Here is a 24,344-nt window from a genome sequence, read left to right on the forward strand (position 1 = left end):
GTAATTCTGTCCATTTGTTGCCGATTCTCGTTGAGTTGGGGCTTAGCAGGTTTGTTGTATGCATATAGCTATCACTGTTTCTACTTGATACAGATTGGAAACACTGTTCTATTTGATACAGATTGGAAACACTGTTCTACTTGATACAGATTGGAAACACTGTTCTATTTCATACAGATTGGAAACACTGTTCTACTTGATGTAGATTGGAAGCACTGTTCTGTTTGATACAGATTGGAAACACTGTTCTGCTTGATATAGATTGGAAACACTGTTCTATTTGATACAGATTGGAAACATTATTCTATTTGATACAGATTGGAAACACTTTTAGCAAATTTTGTCAGTCTCACATTATCCACATACTGCAGGATTAGGGATTTAGAATTGTCCTAGTGCACACTCTAGCAAGTGACAAGAGGCAAGTAATGGAGGCAGGAGTCATGGTGGGTGATTGATTGGTGTGCTGGACTTGAATGGAGGCAGGAGCCATGGTTTGTTATTGATTGGTGTGCTAGACTTGAATGGAGGCAGTTGCCATGGTTTGTCATTGATTGGTGTGCTAGACTTGAATGGAGGCAGGAGCCATGGTTTGTCATTGATTGGTGTGCTAGACTTGAATGGAGGCAGGAGCCATGGTTTGTCATTGATTGGTGTGCTAGACCTGAATGGAGGCAAGAGCCATGGTGGGTCATTGATTGGTGTGCTAGACTTGAATGGAAGCAAGAGCCATAGTGGGTCATTGATTGGTGTGCTAGACTTAAATGGAGGCAAGAGCCATGGTGGGTCTTTGATTGGTGTGCTAGACTTGAATGGAGGCAGGAGCCATGGTTTGTCATTGATTAGTGTGCTAGACTTGAATGGAGGCAGAAGCCATTGTGGGTGATTGATTGGTGTGCTAGATTTGAATGGAGGCAGTAACCATTGTAGGTCATTGATTGGTGTGCTGGACTTGAAAGGAGGCTGGAGCCATGGTGGGTCACTAATAGTTTGCTGGACTTTTGATATAAATTTGGCAGATTCTTATCCTACCTTTGGATCTGCCATGGTGATACATCTTTAGACAAAGCACTTTCCTTAAGTTGCCTTGACACTAAGTAACCTGTCTTTGTTGTTGTGCCACAAAGCACCAAACCCTAGCTGATAATATCAAGAAAGATAGTTTGTGCAAATCTGCAGCCTTCTTGAGATTGATGTAGAATTTATTCCTATTTATTCACACTATGTTTCTATTTACACTGTTTCAGTCAGTTAATAAATAATTGATTTTTTGAGTCAGTAAAGACTTTACTGTCTACTAATTGAGGATTTACTCCAAGTTGAAATTTGACATTAAAGCCTGCCTTTTCGTTTTTCAGGTGGACTCCATGCTATAGCTGAACTGCTACAGGTGGATCATGAGATTAATGGGAACACTACAGAGCAGTACAACATTACGATGAGACGGTATGCCTGCATGGCATTGACAAACTTGACATTTGGGGATGGCACTAACAAAGCCCTTTTGTGTTCCATGAAGTCATGCATGGAGGCTTTAGTTGAACAGTTGCATTCTCCGAACGAGGATCTGTGCCAGGTGGCAGCTAGCGTTCTTAGGAATTTGTCATGGAAGGCCGATTTGGCCAGTAAAAAGACACTTCGTGAAGTTGGTGCTGTAACTACACTAATGAGAACTGCAATGAGAGTGAAAAAAGAGACAACATTAAAGAGTATTCTCAGTGCTCTGTGGAATTTGTCTGCACATTGTAGTGAGAATAAGGCAGATATTTGTGCTGTGGAAGGTGCACTAGAATTTCTTGTTGGTTCTTTGACATACAAAAGTCCATCAAAGACAATGTCTATCATTGAAAATGGAGGAGGGATTCTGAGAAATGTCTCAAGCCATATTGCTGTTAGAGAAGACTATAGAAAAATTATCCGAGAACATGGTTGCCTGCAAATTTTGTTGAAACACTTGCGGTCTACTAGTCTGACTATTGTGAGCAATGCATGTGGAACTCTTTGGAATTTATCAGCACGCTGTGCCGAGGACCAGCAGGCATTATGGGAAATGGGTGCTGTAAATATGCTTAGAAACTTAGTCCATTCAAAACATAAAATGATTTCCATGGGAAGCTCAGCAGCATTGAAAAATCTTTTAGCAGCTCGTCCTGCAATGAAGAATCTTGAGATTGGAAAACAAGCCAATTCTAATCGGCCAACTCTTCATGTCAGAAAACAGAGAGCACTTGAGGCAGACATTGACCAAAATCTGTCAGAAACTTGTGAAAATGTGGAGAGCCCTCGTGATAGCCCTGTAGATAATTCAAAATCTGATAAAGATCACTCAAGATTTGTGTATCCAAGAGACTCTAATCTCACGTATGTGGCAGAGACAGAACCAAGGAGGTCAATACTTCGTGGTCAGTTCTTCCCAAGGAGTCAGAGTGGAGACAACTCTCCAGTACTTGAGAGCAGATTGAAATCCCCACAGCGTGTGGCACGGTCAGGTAGTCAGGACAGTGTAGGTAGCACTCATTCAGATATATCTCATGATCGTAGTTACACACATGGAATTTTAGGAAAGACAAGGACTCCTGTCCGACAAGGGGGTAGTTTGGAAAGAAATGTAGATACACCACTACAGAGATACAACTCAGATGTCAGCTGTGAAAGAAACCAACCCAACAGTCGAATCCTTCAGGTTATGCAAGAAGTTGCAAAACATGCTGGTCTTGACTCGCCCTTTGCCAAAGAGCAGCCAAAAGACAATGTATTTAAGGTTCCTCAGGGAAGAGCTCCAAAGGTGAATGAACATTCAGTTCCACCACAGCACATGATGGCCATGCAGCAGGCAATGCTGTATCACCGATATCTCAATGGCAATCACATGCCAGTCCCACAACCAATTTTGAACCTGGCTCACAACCCCACCATGGGCCAAAACTTTGGATTCAGCCATCCAGGATCTCACTCCTTCCCACAAGAAGATGAAGGGGATCAACCAGTAGACTTCAGTGTAAAGTACAGGGACACCAATATGGGAATCAGACAAAGCGATCGTCAAGGGCCTGATCCACCTCGCCCCATGGTTGGAAACTATGTGGGTTCACCCTATATTCAGAGGCAAGGAATGCCTTTCATGCACAATTCCTATGGTGGTGGACATGTTGGCAATTTCTATGAGGGAAGATCCCAGCAATACCAGAAGTTTGGAAGTAGTGCTTATGCTGAGACAGACCTGGATGATCCAGACCAAACGACAGATTACAGTGCACGCTATGGAGCTGAATACACACACTACTCTGACCAGTCAGTCAGTTATAATTCACGCTATGATGGTAGGGATCCCAACTGTGCGGATTGCAAGCTGGAAGAAGCAAGAAGGATGAATGATCAGTATGAACAGTACAGCACTGACCAGGTTAAGACATTCTGTACTGAAGGGACTCCATACCTGTCTACTGCTACATCACTTACAGACCTTACTGCTGCCAAAATGGAAGAGGGAGAAAGCGACAAAAGACACAATCATGGTCATGCAACAAATGTAACTCAGAAAGTTGGGAAAAAGTATGGGGACAGTGAAGTTCAAAAAAGTGAATCGGAGAAATCAAGTGGTTCTGGGAGTCAGAAGTCAGATCCACAGACTGGCACTACAGTTATTGCTAATTCTCATAAGATCAAACCAAGTGACTGTATGCCACAGAACCAGTCAGGGTCTGATGAACGTGTTAACATGTCCTTCCATGCCAATGCTGATGATGACAGTTCTCAAGACCAACCCAAGACCTATTGTGAGGAGGGCACTCCTGTCTGCTTCTCAAGAGTCAGTTCACTGAGTAGTCTTCATAGCAGTGAGGCTGCTGACAGACAGGATGGGTCCAAGCAGCCCAGACCACAGGTGGCATTGCAAAGTATTGATGAAAATGAAGATTTGAACAGCAGTATTGTTCGTATGCCTCCACCTTCCATGACTACAAATGCATTGAGGCTGAAATCTGCAAGCGATTCTGATTCTCGTGGAGAGATGGCAGAGAAAGAACATAAAACTGTGACTTTCGATGATAATCATCATGTAGAAGAGACTCCCTTGATGTTTTCAAGATGTACATCACTGGGCTCCCTCAGCAGTTTTGATGCCCACTCTGTCCACAGTTCAGTTGTCAGTGAATACAGCAGGAGGGCAAGTGAAGTAGTCTCCCCCTCAGAGCTTCCAGATTCACCAAGTGAGACCATGCCACCATCGCCTAAGCGAGGTAAATCACCAGAGAGATCTTCAGAAAAGAGAACACAAGTTTACAATCCTGAGGCACCAGAGCCAAAGCAATTTACGAACAAAGCAAAAGATGGAGTGAAGAAAGTGAACCCAGTCAACAGCCAACTTGCAGATCCAAGAACAGAATCAGACTTTGACTCTGTATCAACTATGAGCAAAGAGGTTCCAATGGTTTATGAATATGAAGGCACACCACCCCATTTCTCAGAAACCAGCAGCCTCAGTGCACTCACCATCGATGATAAAAGAAAGGATTCTAAGAACGATAATGTTAAGGGCAGTGTCATAGAGAAATCCAGAGATGTGAAGCCTGAACCTAAGAAAGTCGAGTCAAAAGATCCTGTGAAGACAGAGGATAAAGATTCGTCTATGTCAGAGGTGTCTGAAGGTGAGGAGGACATTCTTGCAAACATTATTAGCTCAGCAATGCCAAATAGCTCAAGTCGCCGCATGAGGAAGAGCTCTTCTGACAATGCAATTAAGAAGAAATCATCAGGAAATTCCAGTAAAACAGATAGTGGTACATCCTCCAGATCCAAGACCCCAGCAAAATCTTCTAGCAATGATGGAAAGTCAGCAGGAGGCAAATCAGCCAAGAGAAGCCTGAATTTGTCAGGGAAAGCATCATCTAATGATCATTTGTCTTCAGATCAAGATGTTAGTGAAGACAGTGTCAAGCCTTATGCAGAGGAAGGACCCGCCTGCAGCATACCAACCTCGCAGCTTCAGATTACCAAACCTCAGGCCAGATTTACACCAAGTAAAATACCAAAGTTCAGTAACCTTAGTCACATGGATGCAAGTCGAGACACTGTTCGATCTTATGCAGATGAAGATATTCCACCTACTGTCCAGAGGACTCAAAAGATTTTATCAAAACCAGGGTATAAAACAGCTGCTTCCACTTTTAATCCCAAGTCAGTGATAGGAAGCAGAAATCTCCTTGAACCAGATCCATTTGATATGGAAGACGAAGTACCCAAACCCTATGCCACTGAAGATACACCATTTTCAGGATCACATCCCAGTTCTCCACCAGCTAAAATAATTGAAAATCCTTTACTTCACCATCATCCAAACCTGCCAGAGTTAGAGATTAATGATGACTGTGTCAAGTCGTTTGCAACAGAGGGGACACCTCTTGCAGGTTCCAATATTCCATCTCCTCAACCTAAACCAGGACATGCAGCTGATAGATTTACAGGAGTTTTTGACTATGGCCCTCATGCTGAAGACACGGTCAAGTGTTATGCAACAGAAGATACTCCACTGACCTTTTCACAGACAGGTTCACTAAGTGATTTGAGTATAATGACTGGTATGACTGACAATGATATAGAACCAGTACAAAATCCAAAGTCTTCCCAGATGTCTGCATCCTACCCACCTCCACCACCAGAAGACTCGCAGTCTGACACCAGCTCTGTGTTAGAGGAAGGAGAGGACCTTCTTTCAGAGATTATACAGTCAGCCATGCCAAAAGGAAAAGGAAAAAAATCCATGGATAGACAGGCAGAAGGTTCAGAAGGAAATGACAGGTTCCGTTTTGAAAATCCAAGCTATAAGGAAAAGAAACCTGTTGTCTTCCATCCTCAACGGACATCCAGTCATATATCTAAGAATCAAATGGATGTAGATACTGTTAAAGTGTATGCAGTTGAGGACACTCCAATCAATTTCTCATCAGCCACTTCACTCAGTGATTTGACCATAGACTCGATTGAAGGACCAAAAGACAGAAAAATGCAGCCTTCAAAGTCCACAACAGATAATTCATATGTTAGTAACACAGCAACTTTTGGAACTTCCAATGACTCTGTTTTCCTTCATTCTGGGCTGTGTGACTCGCCAAAATTGTTTATGTTAGAAGGGACACCACTTACATTTTCACGTAACGATTCTTTGAGTTCACTGAGCTGCTTCGGTGAAGACAAAAGTACAACATCAGAACAGATGAAGAAATTGATGAAGGAAACAAAAGACATCCACCAACAGTTGGCTAATAATATTGCACGCCCAGAATCTCGTCAGTCACACAAAAGTTCAGAGTCACTAAATTCTGGAAAGTATTTGGAGAGACATGTCATTGGTCAGTCCAGTGAGGAGTCTCAGTCTGTCTCCAGAGCAAGTCCTTCACATGTTAAACGCCCAGAGGACCAGCCAAGGAAGTACGCAGTTGAAGACACTCCAATGTGCTTCTCTGACAGTTCTTCTCTCAGTTCCCTACATAGTCCAGATGGTGAAAAATCAAAAGAAAGAGAGGAATTTGAAAAGAAGTCAGCAGCAAAGGACCAGAAAGTCCCCTACCAGGTAGAAGACACTCCAGTGTGTTTCTCCAGGAATAGTTCTCTAAGCTCTCTGAGTGTTGATACAGATGAGGATGATCCAACGCCTTTAGAACAGGCTCTTTTAGATGAGTGCATCAGCTCGGCATTGCCCAAGAGACGTTCAAGTCGGAGTGAGGAGAGACGTAAAGGCAAGTCAAAGAGTTCACATTCTGGCTCATTTGGATTTCAGGATGAAAATAGAAAATACAGAAGTCTTCCAAAACCTTCATCCAAACACAAGGATAGAATGTATGGTGAAATTGATGGTAAGAAAAGAGATTCGTTTGCTTCTCAAAACCCCCAGTCCAGAAGTTTGTCAGCAGCAGAAGATACACAGGGTACACATGACTCAAGAATAACTGTTTGGCGGAAACAACCTCATAGATCAAGTGATGAGATTTTCCTCAAGCCATCAACGGATGCGAAGGGAAGACCGCTTTGTCGATCACGGTCAGAAGATAGTGATTATTTTTTGAAAGACAGGAAAGAGGCATCAAATATGGAGATTTTTCATCAATCAAAAGAAATACTTGGACATAGATCCTACTTGGGCTCCATTGACTCCATTCCCAAGACTGATCAAATGACTGACAGTGATCGCATACATGAAGAAATTCGAAAAGAGACAGAGAAAATAACATCCCAGTTGAGGGAACTCAGCACAAGAGATCTGGAGAGTAGTACAGAGAAAACTGATAGTGAAAAGGAGAAAGAAACATCCCCAGAGGAGGATCAGAACATGTACTTTATGACATGTAGTGCAGTTACTGAAATCAGTGTTGAGAGCATTAGCAAGCAGTCTTTTCCCAGTAGTATGGCTCCAGACACAGATGATGATATTCTTGGTGGTTCTATGGTTGGAGCTGCTGAAATTGTTGATGATGAAAAGTCAGAATATGAAAATCATGTTGATGATACATTGACCTCTAACAATTTGGAAAGGCATTACCTAGAAGTGGAGATGTCACTTGAGGATCAAAGGGCTTTGGAACAGAATGCAAACATTATTGTGTCTGAGCTGCAGATAAATAGAACAATGACTATATCAGGAAGCACAGTTGATGAGGACAACTTCATTGAAAACGAAACTTTGTCATTAGTTTCTAATGATTATATGTCAGACACTGCATCAGAAGCTTCCATCACATGGTCCCTTAGCACTGACAGGACAAGTGAAATATCTGAAACAACTATCTCTAATAGTAACTGCAGCAGTCCATCATTACGGGGACCTCGAATCCTCAAGCCAGGAGAGAAATCCCATATTCCGAAAGAGATGGAGTGCGATGGGAAAGGAATTCGTGGCAAGCGAAAACCATTATACAACAGATTGGCATCATCTCCTTCCTCACCCAGATCGGGGTCATCTAGATCTGATAGCATATCCCAGGGATCAAGAGCTCACAGCACTGGTTGGACCAAACTGTCCCCTAGAAGTGCAGGAGTCGGAGCCCCATCTGGTAAAAAGGTATCACCAAAAGCTAGTTCAGGACCACAGGCTTCCAGCACTCCATACAAAGTCAGTCAAAAAATAAAAACTAATAAACAATCTCCACCCCAACATTTGACCTCACAAAGTAATAAAAAATCTTTGCCAACCAGTAAAACTAATGCCACACCATCGAAAGTTCCATCCACAAAAATCAGTCCGAAAAGCAAAAATGCAGCTTCAAGTGAAAAACCGATACCCATGGTTAAGCAAGGCACTTTCACCAAAGAATCAGAACAAACTAATGCCCCAGTGATATCTCCAATCTCCCAAGAACAGTTGGATGAAAATGCCAGTTGTGATGAAGATGAAATTGATTATTCCAGCATAGCAGCAGACCATAGTCTTATAAAAAGGAGAGAGAGAGATTTAAGTGGAAGCAACAGAAATTCTACAGGTTCACCTTCAGGCTCTTGGAGCAAAGCCCTAGAAAGCTATAGTTTCATTGCAGACAGTGATCAAGAGAACACCTATCAGTCACGCTATGACCAAACTCAGGTTCAGCAAGAAAAAAAGGATAAAAAAATGAGGCGCTCAATTGGAACTGCCAATCTGACTAGTGGCAAAAAAAACCTTAGCACCTCAAATAGCCCTGGAAGTAGCCCAGGCTCCAAGATACCCAGCCGCACTGGTCAGAGCAGACCAGTAACAGGGATGACCATTAAAAAGGCTAATGCAAGTTCATCGCCATCAGCAAAATCTGGAAGTAGTGCATCTCCTGTGAAGAATGGTAGTGGTAATGGGATCAGTAAAATTGCATCAAATCCAAATTTGAGAAGAGTAGAAAAAGGAAGTGATGTAAGAAGATCTGATAGCAATGGTAGTTTGAAGAGCAATTCTAGACCTTCAACACCAGTTGGAAGAAAGCTTTCCACACCAAATACAGCACAATCGAAGACAACTGGAACTTCTCCTAAGCAGGGAGGAGGATTAGATACAGACAGAAAAGTTGGCAATGGATCTGGCAAGAAGCAGACACAAAGTAAAATTGCAAATTTGTGGAGAAAGGAGGATGAGGCTTCACAAAGTCCTCCATCAAAACTGCCAGTATCAAGTTCCATGTCACGACTGGCTAAACAAATGAAAAATAGCCAGCAGGTGAAAGGAAGAACATCTTCGCCTCGGCCCACTGGGAACAAGACTCCTCTTATCACTCAGCAGTCCACAGACTCGCCAAAGGATGGTCTGAGTCGGAGTTCAACCTTTGATAAGTTAAGTGCTACAAACGATGCAAGTCGTGTGCCAAGTTGTGATGACCTTGATGATTACGGTAAGGTAGAATCAGTTGGAAAGAAAGCTGTATTTTCTTTGAATGATGCCTTTAATTCTGAAGATAAGGAGTGTGACATGCAATCCAAATCTCTGTCAAAAGAGAAATTAGATGTTTCCACTGAAAATTTACTGAAGGAGAAACATGCAGATTCTTTGAACAAATCAGAGAATAAACTAGACAGTGTTCGTGGCAAAGGTGAACAATCAGAGGATAATGTTCCTAAAATTAATTCAGGAACATGGAAAAAGAAAAAAGCTGACACAGACTTTGCTTTGCTTCCAAATGCAGATGAGACTAGTAAGCCATTATCAACGGCAAAGAGAGCTGATAGTTTGAATTTTAGTCTGAGTGGGAGTGCCTCAGAAGAGGGTATATCGGACATTTCATTCTCAACAAATTCTGGTAGCAAGTGGCATACTATAGATCGGTCTACACCTGCACAACAGATGTATTCTGATGATACTGACGTGTGGGTCAAACGTCAAGATGACAGTATTTGTTCACAGTCACAGCTGGATGTGTCAAGCAAATCCAAAAAGAAAGGGATAAAAGGATCTTCAACTTTTCTGCCAATAAAAGCTGTGGCCAAACAGATTTTTGGATCTAGCAAAAGTTCACAGAAACTAAAGAAAGAGAAGGAAGTGAACAAAGATGAAAAGGTTGATAAAAGTGACAAAGGCAGTAAAAAGCATGGTGCTGAAAGTGAAAGTGGTGCTAAGACTCAGAGGAGTTCAAAATCAGACTCCAAAAGTAAATCATTTTCAAAGAAATGTAAAGTTGACTCAGTAAATGAGTCAATAGTGCTTAAAAAATCTTTTGAAGATCTGGATATTGATATTGACACTAGTGTTTGGAATTCCTCTGCTGTCTCCATGGAGCATTCAAAGGAATATAAAACTTCAGTTCCCAACAACAAAGAACAAAATAAATCAACGTCACCACTTCCACAACAAAATGGAGGAATTCTTACTCAAGAAACCAAAACAAGCCCACAAGCTTTAGTGGCCCCTTTTAACTATAACCCGAACCCACGTGGAAAACCAGAAGCTAGTGAAAATATTGAAATAAAAAAGGACTCTAATCCACAAAAGGTTTCTGGTCCACCGTCGCCAAGCCAACATGTGACAAAAACAGAAATGTTGATGGCACGACGGCAGCAAACAATTCTTAGTGGGCGCAAATTTGATGATGATACAGAAAATGAGCAAGATGGGAAAAAGAAGTGTATTGTAACAACAGTGTGATATAAAAACACATTCAGGCATACTTGCTTTTTTTATGTAAGATTTTATTGTCTTCTGTTAAAATTTTAGCTGATTTGTAATCCATTAAGCAAATGCATAATACACATGAAGCATATATTACTGATATTACTGGCTGTATTTAAAACATACTGGTATGTGTGTGTGTATATATGTATGATATATATATATATATATATATATATAACAGCACATCAGCACAATCCTTGCTGCTCTATAGCACAGAGTGAGTTTATATATCCATGAAAGATACACAAGACAGACAAAAGCAAGAAAATGGTGCAATTCTTGAAATAAAAGTTTCGTTTTTTTATTTTTTAAAATCACATTTTGTAAAAAATAGTCCAAGACTTTCTCAGCAGGAAAATCGGCACAGGACACATCCCAGAACAAAATGGTCAGGACTATTCTACATCACTGAGCCTTCCATGATGGTTCTTTGTAACGAGTTTACTAGTCTGTACTGCACACTCAGGTGTATAGCACTGACCCTGATCTGCTGTCACATAGTAGATCAGAAGCTCTGTATCTACTCTGGTATTGTAACTGATTTCAAGTGTACAGCATAGACACTGTCACATTATTCACCAGGAGCTCTGTGTCTATTCTGGTATTGTAACTAATTTCAAGTGTACAGTATCGACACTGTTACATAATTCACCAGAAACTCTGTATCTACTCTGGTATTGTAACTGATTTCAAGTTTGCAGTATAGACACTGTCACATAATTCACCGGAAGCTGTGTCTACTCTGGTATTGTAACTAATTTCAAGTGTACAGTATAGACACTGTCACATAGTGCACCAGAAGTTCTGTGTATACACTGGTATTGTAACTAATTTCAAGTGTACAGTATAGACACTGTCACATAGAGCACCGGAAGCTCTCTGTCTACGTTGCTTTTGTAACTAATTTCAAATGTACAGTATAGACACTGATCTGCTGTCACATAGTGCACTGGAAGCTCTGTGTCTATGCTGCTATTATAATTAATTTGAAGTGTTCAGCATAGACAATGATCAACAAGTACATGTGATGACAGATCCAGGTTAACTCACCACGATTGTGTGTGGGTTGCAAATGAGCAACTAGGGTTTGCTGACCCCTGCCAGAAAATGAAATTCATTTTTATACTTGTGTTTTATTGAAAAGTGTCAAGTATTCTGATCACCACAGCTAATCCATTGATGCATCATTCTATCTTGGACATTGATAAAACCTGTTGCAGTAAATAGTTCTCCATGATGTAAAACATGTACTTCGTTTACAACTCCAAACTCTTCTCAGGCTCTTGGGAAGGGTCAGAAAGAAAGGAGGCTTAAAAACTTAAAAAATACTACTAAAATACATTTAAATTTTATTTATGGAATATAGAGTCATTGGCAAAATACTTATAACATCAAATACATTTAGATATTTGATCCCCATTATGTTCCACTATATACTGTCTTACTGGGCATAAACAGGAAAATGATGGTAACAAAAGAATTTTGTACCACATATATTCGCTTATAGTATGTCAAGTCAGACTGCAAACAACAAAGAGCCTGATCTGCCATTGCATAACACACCTGCAGATCATGGTCTTTATTGATTGTTTTACTGATCACTCCTAGCAACCAGCACAGATCATAGTCTTTATTGATTCTTTTACTGATCACTCCTAGCAACCAGCACAGATCATAGTCTTTATTGTTTTACTGATCACTCCTAGCAACCAGCACAGATCATAGTCTTTATTGTTTTACTGATCACTCCTAGCAACCTGCAGATCATGGTCTTTATTGATTGTTTTACTGATCACTCCTAGCAACCTGCAGATCATGGTCTTTATTGATTGTTTTACTGATCACTCCTAGCAACCTGCAGATCATGGTCTTTATTGATTGTTTTACTGATCACTCCTAGCAACCTGCAGATCATGGTCTTTATTGATTGTTTTACTGATCACTCCTAGCAACCTGCAGATCATAGTCTTTATTGATTGTTTTACTGATCACTCATAGCAACCTGCAGATCATGGTCTTGATTGTTTTACTGATCACTCCTAGCAACCTGCAGATCATAGTCTTTATTGGTTGTTTTACTGATCACTCCTAGCAACCAGCACAGATCATAGTCTTTATTGATTGTTTTACTGATCACTCCTAGCAACCAGCACAGATCATAGTCTTTATTGTTTTACTGATCACTCCTAGCAACCGGCACAGATCATAGTCTTTATTGTTTTACTGATCACTCCTAGCAACCTGCAGATCATGGTCTTTATTGATTGTTTTACTGATCACTCCTAGCAACCTGCAGATCATGGTCTTTATTGATTGTTTTACTGATCACTCCTAGCAACCTGCAGATCATGGTCTTTATTGATTGTTTTACTGATCACTCCTAGCAACCTGCAGATCATGGTCTTTATTGATTGTTTTACTGATCACTCCTAGCAACCTGCAGATCATGGTCTTTATTGATTGTTTTACTGATCACTCCTAGCAACCTGCAGATCATAGTCTTTATTGATTGTTTTACTGATCACTCCTAGCAACCTGCAGATCATAGTCTTTATTGATTGTTTTACTGATCACTCCTAGCAACCTGCAGATCATGGTCTTTATTGATTGTTTTACTGATCACTTCTAGCAACCTGCAGATCATAGTCTTTATTGATTGTTTTACTGATCACTCATAGCAACCTGCAGATCATAGTCTTTATTGATTGTTTTACTGATCACTCCTAGCAACCTGCAGATCATACTATTTATTGATTGTTTTACTGATCACTCCTAGCAACCTGCATAGATCCAGATCTGCTGGAGCATTATGCAATGGCAGATCAGTGGCCATGTAGTTTGCAGTTGGAGTATATACGATACTTGAAATTTAAATGCATATGTATGAAATTTAATTTCCAAATCAATCAAATTAAGATTTAAAATGCACAGATTGATTATCCAGTGTTCATGCAGGAGTGAATTAAGTATTTATTCAGTAGCAGTTTTGGTGGATTTAGTGATTGCTGCAAGCCACCAGTTTAAAGACCCAATAAACAATGTTCGTTCTGGCATAAACAATAAGACTCTTCCACATTTCAATTACCAACGAACAATAAAATTAACATGGTTGTTGGATTTTTAATTTAATAGTTTGTCAAATTAAAGCAACAGACTATACAAAAACTGTCTTATATATATGAAGAATGTTGTGCAAGACATTATGGCAAAGATTACGTTGTATTCCTTTTTGTATTTATGTAAACAAATTAACGTTATCTCTACTTTTGATCAGACAGTTCTGCAGTCCTGTAAAGTTTTGGAATTTTTGACCTTACCATTACCAGCAGTATTCACTAGTGTACAAAATAGAGCTAATTGCGACTAATGCACACCCAGGTCTGCCGTCACATTATTACCTATTAATTTCAACTGAACAGCAGAATGTGCTAGAGCAGGCCATTACCATTTGTGGTTGGTTATGGACTGTACATTGGTATGCAGGTAAATAAATTCACCCAGAATCCAAGTTTTGGAGAATTTTTTTTTTTTTAAATGACCCTCTATCTTATTGGCATCAGTGTATCATCAGTGTATCATCAGCAGAAAAGTCCATGTGATAAAAAAATCAATGTCAGGATTATTGTTTAAATGACCCTCTATCTTATTGGCATCAGTGTATCATCAGTGTATTATCAGTGTATCATCAGTGTATTATCAGCAGAAAACTCCATGTGATCAAAAAATCAATGTCGGGATCATCATGCAGTATTCATGACATGCAAGATGGAATTTCTTGATGTTTAAAGGTTGCTTGTTCATAATATGCACCATTTTCATAGTAGTATTTATGCATTGCTTGAAAACATAACTAAATGTAAATTTTGATTTTGTATAGAGTTCTTTAAGTTTTATTATTATCCTTAACCTTTTACCTCATATAGTGTATGGCTTTTTAGCCCATCGATACACATGTAGCTAAGTTACCCAGTGCATTGCGCTATAAATAGAACACCTGTTACCTATTCGACTCCATACACATAGGCCTGCCTGTTAACTGTTATGCAGTGTAGTGTATGTTATGTTTAACAGCAATTTTAACTATTTTACATTTTTTGTACACATATATTATATGTGGAAAAATTTAAGAGTAAAGTCTGATCATTATAGCTGTGTAATTATTTTTCACAGAAGAATTTTTATGCTATAAAATCTTGAGAGAGCTTGTTCACCGCCAAGTCAGTGAGGCCGTGTGACCAACCGTAGCTGCCATTTTTCATACTTGAAATTTACAAGTTATTTGTCTGCGTCAACATCACTAAGTCATCTGAATTTGATAATTTATAAAGCCTAATTGCATCCTACATCAACATCAGAGCCTCTACCTAAGTTACTGAAGCTTTCATAGTTGTGATTCCAATTGTGAAAAGTACTGAACGAAATCCGCGACCTCCATTTTGGAGAGTGGAGAAAAACGACCCAGTTACTGAATTTGATAGAGCATAAACAGCAACCACGTGATCTGACATAATGGTTATTCACAGCAATGAATGAGGTATCTAGTAGGATTTTTCCCCTGAAGGTGGCACTGCAAAAACCCGCTAAAAATTGCTGATGTTTACAGCAGGCATCAAATGGGGCTTGTATGGGAATCAGGTAGAGGCTTCCAAAGGCGCTTGTATGGGAATCTGGTAGAGGCATCCAAAGGCGCTTGCATGAGGTAAAGGGTTAAAGCCACATAAAGGTTGTATTTTTTTGTGTGAATTAACGTTAGTGCATTTACCAAATTTAATAAATTCTGCATTCTGAATCGTGGATAATGAAAATTGGATATAAATTATTTTGAACAGGAACTTTTTGAGTTAGGTAGAAAAGTACTGTAGCACCTGTATCATAAGCTGAAACAGAATACAATTTTCCATTGAAAAGAATAAAATATAGACAGCAGGAAATAACCGTAGTCTCATTCAGCCCAACTAATATGACTCGGGGAGTTCTTTCCATATTAGGGTCTAGTAAATAAATCAAGTTTCTTGTAATGTCAGAATGAGGTTTTCACAAAAATTGGAAAAGCGATTTCATTGCCTGATTTGATGAGATGATATCATATGTCATTGTGATGATAAAATAATGTCCTATTTAATGTAAACATGAACATTTTCATTAGTTGATTTGGACAGGCCTCCCTCATTGATAGTGGTGTTGAATTTTATCTGTTTAATTCTGCAAGGAAAACAAATGGTTATGGTTGTGCCCAAAAATTGTTGAAAGAATTGAACGCACTTGAGTTGGACAAATGGAGACTATTTATCATCACAGGACCTTAATTCTTACTGATTGTATACAGGCATGTATAGGCTGATAGGAAGATGCAATATAATTGTATAGAAGTTTGTTACTTTTAACAGATATGTTATCCATTATAGATGTGCTGCTTAAATTCTGTAAAATCGCCTTTAGGATTAATGTTGAGCATTTTCATGGGTTGGCATCTCTGGTCTTGCCATAGTAACAATGTCAGCCAGAGTTATCTCCTTTTGATGGATAACCTTAATGTCCCATAAAAGGCATTATGTATATCTTGTTCAGTCGTATTGTAATTCTATTGTTAAAAAGCTTTTTGTGTGTGGTAGTAGGGGCTCACTGAATATGTGGACATGGATATGCCCTACAAAGTGCAGCAATAAAAAACAAGTCTTGATGCACTTGAAAACCTGTAAATATTTTACATCTAACAATTCTTGAAAATTAATAGATATTAGTGATCTAACCTTGCTGTTAATGTTCAAGTAAATTGCAAAGAAAAATAACTTTGTTTACGATTATTAAAACAGTACCTATAATTTTTTCTTAAAAGATGATTTGTTTTGTCGCATTGTCATTGATGTGAGTATAACTATAATACAGTAAAAAATTGTTCTTTAACAAAAATATGTAAAAACCCTGAAAGACAGAAATCAATGTTTTAAAAACAAGGATTCTTACCAATGTAAATAGCCAGAATCTCATTTCTTTCTCTATTGTAAATATATTTGTTTACTTGTCTTACCTCTTTGATCTATACTGCCATTTAGAACAAGCTTTGTCAATGTGCAATAATGTATTTGTGTGCACCTTTCCATTTTGTAAATCAAGTTCAAACACGTTTTTGTATATATTAATGTTGGTAACAGTGAAACTCTCAGATACTAATTGCTGTTTTCTGTCATTTATTGTAGATTTACTTGCTTTCTTTCAAGTTTTAGAAATACCTCATTCTTTACCTATTTAAGACATATATATTAAAGTTCATAAATTAAGTTTTCTTTAGGTATATACATTGTATCTACAGTAGCATTTAAGTTACATAACATCATTTGCATACCAATCATTGGCATGTAAAAAGTGAAAATTAAAGTTCTTTGTTGACAGATCGCGCAGAAAGACCATAATTTTCATGCCCTATTCATGACCATATATTAAATTTTCTATGTGTAGCCATTTTCGACCAACATAAACCCAGTCCTGCTGTTATTTAATTTTGTACTTGCTTATTGTATGAGTTACTTCCCTTTCCAGCAATGGATTTCTTTCCTATAGTAGATATTTGTACTGCAAGGTATCTGGGAATAAAAGCTTCATTGTTCTAATTTTAATGGTGTCTTTAACATGATAGTTCTTTATAAACTTCTTTAAAATAAATGAGGCACATTCTAGGATAGAACATTTTAGATGTAAAGAAGACATTTTGCTCAGCTACCTATAACGTACTTGTAAAGCTTGTATATTGTTACTTGGAACATCAAATATCCATGCAAAACCCCATTTGAATGTCTGTATCAACTCCTTGGAGTTTATGTTGATGATTAATTTTGGTATCACCATACAGATCATGCCTGATGTTTTGGTTTCCAAACTAACATTTTATAAAGATGGAAGAGATATCTGCAAACTCATGCAAGGAAACTATTCAGTTCAACTTGTACAGTATTATAGATCATTCTTACATAGTATGGGGTTCATGTGTGCAAAGAAATGTTAATTATATTTTAAAAAATTTTTTAAGCCTGCAGCTTGAATTATATTAGATGTCAATTATTGCTGACATGTTTCAGTCTTTAAACTGGTTTTCTTTTGACAAAAGAACTGCATGTTGTGTACTTTACTTTGTAAAACCTCTCATAATTAAACACCCTCTTTCTTGACAGTATGCTTGTCCAAATCTGCATTACTTCCTCTGTGTACCCTTGGAGAACATAAACCCCTCTTTAAAACAACCAAAACCAAAGACTGATGCTTTAAAAAAAAGTAATAAATACACTGGAAAACAACTATTTGAAATTGGCTACCACCAGAACCTGACAATCCTGGAGGTGAAAACATTTAACTGCCTTAGCATGTAATATCTCTGGCTAATGTTTGGTCAGTTTTTCATTTGTATTTGTATGTATCCATTATTCAGTACAAACATGATACATTAATATACATGTAGATACAGTATGCAAGTTGTATATGAAATATTTTTGTTTCATCAGTCCAAAAATTAATGCATTCTTTTGTTTTATTTTTTAAATAAATACTCTGTACTTGTATAGAATATTGTATGTCTCTGATGGTCTCATTGGAGATTAGCTAATATTTAGCCAAATGAGTGGTACCATCTAAAAATTAATATTATTATTATTTGCATTATTTAATTTTTTTATGTATTTGTATGAAATTAAGAAAACTGTGAAGTTTGATATATCATAACCGTTAGCAGCTTAAACTGAATGTTTTCTTGATGTATTACTTTGCTCAATTCCTACTGCTTGGAGGCAGTTGATTGGAAGGGAAGCAACCCATAAAACTGAAAGATTTGGTGCTATATAGTTTGCTTCCTTTTGTCTCAGTGAGCTGGTAGATATGCTGTTTGTTTCACTTGACCATCGAAGCCAAATACTTGAGAGAACTTGACCCAACCAAAACAAACCAAAATGTTATTTTGTGTGTCTGATGTACACAGCTATGTTTATGATTGTCACTGAACAGCGCATAACCAGACCTGAACACCTAAAACTATGAGCTTTAAGTTTTAGATAGTTTTCACTGTTAGCCAATCAGAAACACCTTTTCAAAATTAATGTTATTTTTTATTGTTGATGCCTACTTGTCCTAAATACAGATGGCATGAGTCTTGCATACAACATTGCTACCTTGACAACGGTCTTAAAAGTCTTGTCACTACTCCCCCTGAATGGTAGATCATTATGACTTGGGGTTTTCAACAATAGACTTCTTATAATGTCTACTTTGGCCTAAGTGAAATATATTGCCAAACTTAAATCCGGTATGTGCAGTGCAGCATCTAATTCAGTAAATTTTGTTATCATTGAAGAACATTTGAGATGATTCCAACACGGAACAGGTGAAAGGAAGAAATCATCTCGTCTTGAATTAATGTAAATGTTTTTGCCTAGTAGATTGTCAGTCCTGTTGAGGGACCCTTATTCTGATGATAGCACATCCCAACATTTTCACTTGTTGGTGAGTCTGATCCCATGGTCTTATCATGAGTCTGATCCCATGGTCTTATCATGAGTCTGATCCCATGGTCTTATCATGAGTCTGATCCCACGGTTTTATAATGAGTATGATCCCATGGTCTTATCACGAGTCTGATCCCATGGTCTTATCATGGGAGAAATTAATTTGACTGCTTAAGTTGACTCCTAGAATAGTTACTCCAGATGAAAGTCTGCCTGTCTTTTTCAGACTTCTCACCAACTACACTGCATTAGGATTTTCACATGATATCTAGTAACTTTTATATGAAAGTGGTGCTGATCTGATGTCCAATATGGGCACCACACTGGCCATTTTAAACATAGTTATCACTGCTGCTACTACTACTACTACTACTGAATGGATGGTCATATCAAGATGTTTAAAAAAAAATACTAAATAACTTCTTGTGACGAATAGTTCTTCCTATATGGAAATGGTGCCATTCAGAATATGGCCGCCATGGCACCTGTCCTGAAGATTATATTATCGTCTACTCCAAACAGTTGGAAAGTTATATCAATATGGGGCTTCCACCAACAGGCTTCATATGGTGCCTTCTTGGTCGTAAATGAAGATGGTACCAAGTTGACATCATGCATGTCCACCACAGCAGGTAAATTTAAAATCTTGCTGTCACTGAAGAATATCAGAGGTTGTTTCGACACTCAGCTCTTGGAAAAGAGAAATAGTCTAGACCCAGACCCTTCAAGTGACTCTTGTTTCATTTTCTACAAAAAGTGTTGTGAATATTGCAATCCCTTCGTTTTCCATCAGTCCGTTATCGAGTTGATCGATGTCTGTCAATCAGATCTCCTCCTATACTATGGTGGTAAATATACCATATTTATTTTCAGCACACTGTTGCAAATAGAAGAGTACAGAGTTTAATCTACAATCATGTGATGTGCCAACTCATGGTCTTGACAGTTTGACTGAAAAAATGTTATATCAGTTAAAATCCCAACATGTTATGCATTGTGTTACATCAGATTAGGATTTCTGCTGTTAAGGTGTGTGTTACATCAGATTATTAGGATTCCCTCTGCTCTTAAGGTGTGTGTTACATCAGATTAGGATTCCCACTGCTCTTAAGATGTGTGTTACATCAGGTTAGGATTCCCTCTGCTCTTAAGGTGTGTGTTGCGTCAGATTAGTATTCCCTGTGCTATTAAGGTGAGTATTACATCAGATTAGGATTCCATCTGCTCTTAAGGTGTGTGTCACATCAGATTAGGATTCCCTCTGCTATTAAGGTGTGTGTTATATCTGATTAAGATTTTTGCTGTTAAGGTGTGTGTTACATCAGATTAGGATTCCCTCTGCTGTTGAGGTGTGTGTTACATCAGATTAGGATTCCCTCTGCTGTTTAGGTGTGTGTTACATCAGATTAGGATTTCTGCTGTTAAGGTGTGTGTTACATCAGATTAGGACTCCTCTGCTGTTAAATTGCATGTTACATCAGATTAGGATTTCCTCTGCTGTTAAGGTGTATGTTACATCAGATTAGGATTACCTCTGCTGTTAAGGTGTGTGTTACATTAGATTAGGATTCCTCTGCAGTTAAGGTGTGTGTTACATCAGATTAGGATTCCCTCTGTTGTTTAGGTGTGTGTTACATCAGATTAGGATTCCCTCTGCTATTAAGATGTGTGTTATATCAGATTAAGATTTCTGCTGTTAAGGTGTGTGTTACATCAGATTAGGATTTCCTCTGCTGTTAAGGTGTATGTTACTTCAGATTAGGATTACCTCTGCTGTTAAGGTGTGTGTTACATTAGATCAGGATTCCTCTGCAGTTAAGGTGTGTGTTATATTAGATTAGGATTCCCTCTGCTATTAAGGTGTGTGTTATATCAGATTTAGATTTCTGCTGTTAAGGTGTGTGTTACATCAGATTAGGATTCCCTCTGCTATTTAGGTGTGTGTTACATCAGATTAGGATTTCTGCTGTTAAGGTGTGTGTTACATCAGATTAGGATTCCCTCTGCTGTTAAGGTGTGTGTTACATCAGATTAGGATTTCTGCTGTTAAGGTGTGTGTTGCATCAGATTAGGACTTCTCTGCTGTTAAGTTGCGTGTTATATCAGATTAGTATTCCCTCTGATATTAAGGTGTGTGTTACATCAGATTAGGATTTCTGCTGTTAAGGTGTGTGTTACATCAGATTAGGATTACCTCTGCTGTTAAGGTGTGTGTTACATTAGATTAGGATTCCTCTGCAGTTAAGGTGTGTGTTACATCAGATTAGGATTCCCTCTGTTGTTTAGGTGTGTGTTACATCAGATTAGGATTCCCTCTGCTATTAAGATGTGTGTTATATCAGATTAAGATTTCTGCTGTTAAGGTGTGTGTTACATCAGATTAGGATTCCCTCTGCTGTTAAGGTGTGTGTTACATCAGATTAGGATTCCCTCTGCTGTTTAGATGTGTGTTACATCAGATTAGGATTTCTGCTGTTAAGGTGTGTGTTACATCAGATTAGGATTCCCTCTCCTGTTAAGGTGCGTGTTGCATCAGATTAGGACTCCTCTGCTGTTAAGTTGCGTGTTACATCAGATTAGTATTCCCTCTGATATTAAGGTGTGTGTTACATCAGATTAGAATTACCTCTGCTGTTAAGGTGTGTGTTACATTAGATTAGGATTCCTTTGCAGTTAAGGTGTGTGTTTCATCAGATTAGGATTCCCTCTGCTGTTAAGGTGTTTGTTACACAAGCCCATATTATGCACCAAAACTCTTAGTCTACTTTATGAGGTCTGCTCATTAGAAAAATGTCTTGTCTGGTATTATGGCTATTATTCCAGTTTTACTTAAGAGTAAGAGGGAAATAAAAGTCAGGTACAAGACCAGATGCTGTGATTGTTGAAATAGTTAAACACCGCAAAATAAATTTTTTAAAATTAGAAGAAAAACAGCTACAGGAACATATTAACCATTTATGAACCAATCTTTATTTTCAGTCATGAATAAAAGACACAAAATATGTAAAGGTTCTTCATTGAGCTATGGGAGGTTGATTATAAAAAAGTTGAATTGTTTTTCAAACCCATCAATTTTGTTGTTAGAAGAAGCTTGAAGAATCCAAGGATGGGAAGCATGGTGATTTGTATTGGTGCATCACCAATGTTAGTGTAGAATTTTAATGTGGAATACGGATTTTGAATTTTTTTATCAATTTTTTATACTTAAGCTAGAAAGCTCCAAAGTATATTTTCCGATATAGTGTGCTTTATATTGTTATCAAAGTAAATTTAACAAGACTGCAGGTTGTGGAGTATTATTTGTTGAGTTATGAGATTGTTTGTTTACTAGTTTATTGTGATAAAGTGTTGATAAAGCAATGCTGTTGTATAGCTTTTTCAAACAGACTGGTTGTCAGTTCGCAAGGTACTACTATTCTGAGAAAAAAAAATTAAAACCACAATTCCCACATAGGTATTTTACTGACATGGCAATATAAGCATTGAGGCATTGAATTATAGTGAAAATAAAGTATTGAGAGCAGTAATTTTTTTGGGACTAGTATGTTGGAACAAAAAAATTCAGTTATCTTTGTCCGATATGGTTATAGGGTGTACACTTTATGACAGTGACTTTTATTTTTGATTTTTTTTTTATCTGATCTACCAATAAAGTTTTTTTTGGTTTTCTGCCATTAAAGTTTGCAATATGGCACTTCTTAATTGAGCCCCATCTAACTCTTAATTGAGTCCTTTCTTAGTTGTGCGTCAACTTTGGTTGCTGATCAGATTACAAATTTGAATTTATTGACATTCACAGAAAATAAGGTAACTACATTGAATAAGCACTTTAAATTTTTAATTGAATAAAAAGACATGTACTGGATCAATGGCATACATGTTTTTGCATTTTTACATAATTTTATCATGTTTGGATTTGCTTCATTTTGATACAAAATAGTTTTGTCTAAAACTCTTTAGAAGTGGTTTGTGTTTAGGAAGAAAATGAGTTAATGACCCAAATCTAAGTCTAAAATTTGAAGACGTTAATAACATTCTAGCAAACTTGTATTAGCAGTGTCTTTGGAAAAGAGATTGAATTTAATATATTGAGCCATTGCAGAATGTGTAATGGGTATTTCCCACTTCTGTCAATGACTGGAGATTAATCAGTTACAAATGTTTGGGATTTTCTATTTCAAGAACCCAAGTATTTAAATCTATTTTAATGGAATTGTTTACATGAAAACTTAGATACAAATGTTATATTCATCATAAAGAGCAATACATTTGTTGTGTACAACAAAAACCTGTATCTTTGGAACTCATAAAATATAGATAAATGCAATGCATTTCTAGCTTCAATTCATTTTCATGTATTTGTTTTTAAAATTTCCATTTTGAGTACGTACAGTCTATCATTTCACTTTGTATACCAGTGCACTACATTTGGAGTCATTTCGTATTTGAGCTGTAGCTTACCAGTGTTTGATGTTTATTATGTGTGTTTGTAATCATAGCTGTTCAAAGTCAGTCATTCTCTGCAGACAAGACCAAACTTTTGGTCATTTTTTGTTCAATATTTTATATGAATGGATCTGTTCAGTTCACTACAGAATAAATTATTATGAATCAGTTAAATTCTTTGACCATATTTGTTATTTCCTCATCTTGATTGTTTCTGGTAACATGTCCACACCATCTGTTCATCCATATGTCACATCATCTTGTGTGCAGCTATCCTTGTATAATTTGATTAATATAAAAAAAACTTATTGAACATTATGGTTATAATCATTACATGTGCATTTCTTTCAGCTGATAATGGTCTGACAGATTTCTTTAATGTTAAATAAACATTAGCAATATGGAGAGGAATAAATGCCATGATTCCGTATAGATATTTAATATTATGGTTATTGACATTGTAAATATCATAGCTTTATAGAGTCTGGAGGTTAATAATGGGGCTTTAAACCCAGCTTACTGGTATAGGTCAAAGCCTTCTATATCCCATGACTTTCCTTAAATCACATGCAAGTGTATGTTTGAAGCAAGTGCACATGAACCTGTAAGCCAGGCCCCTGTTCCCCGTGGGTGCCCAGAACTGAATTTGCTATACTAGATCAGTGCCCTGCTGTAGTTGCCCACCTCTGTGATTATCATGGCATATATATATATATATATATATATATATATATATATATATATATATATATATATATATATATATATATTCTGAAAGTATATCAAATTCTGGG

General features: G+C 37.7%; 1 protein-coding gene across 5 annotated transcripts in view; it reads left to right on the plus strand.

Annotated features, from left to right (window-relative positions):
- LOC149795994 (uncharacterized) overlaps nt 1-23,724 on the plus strand; it is a 202,870-nt gene extending 179,146 nt beyond the window's left edge. For 2 of the 5 annotated variants that reach the window (XM_089965910.1, XM_089965912.1), the window contains one exon: nt 1,359-23,724. In XM_089965910.1, coding sequence (XP_089822036.1) covers nt 1,359-10,591 — 9,233 coding nt within the window. In that variant the 3' untranslated portion in view covers nt 10,592-23,724. The remainder of the gene's footprint in view (nt 1-1,358) is intronic. The other 3 variants (XR_016422472.1, XR_016422473.1, XR_016422471.1) reach the window with 3 other exon arrangements.
- The last annotated feature ends 620 nt before the right edge of the window (nt 23,725-24,344 follow it).

The sequence above is a fragment of the Sinohyriopsis cumingii genome, chromosome 7, assembly GCF_028554795.1.
Source record: "Sinohyriopsis cumingii isolate HCF-2022 chromosome 7, ASM2855479v2, whole genome shotgun sequence".
Lineage (NCBI taxonomy): Eukaryota > Metazoa > Mollusca > Bivalvia > Unionida > Unionidae > Sinohyriopsis > Sinohyriopsis cumingii.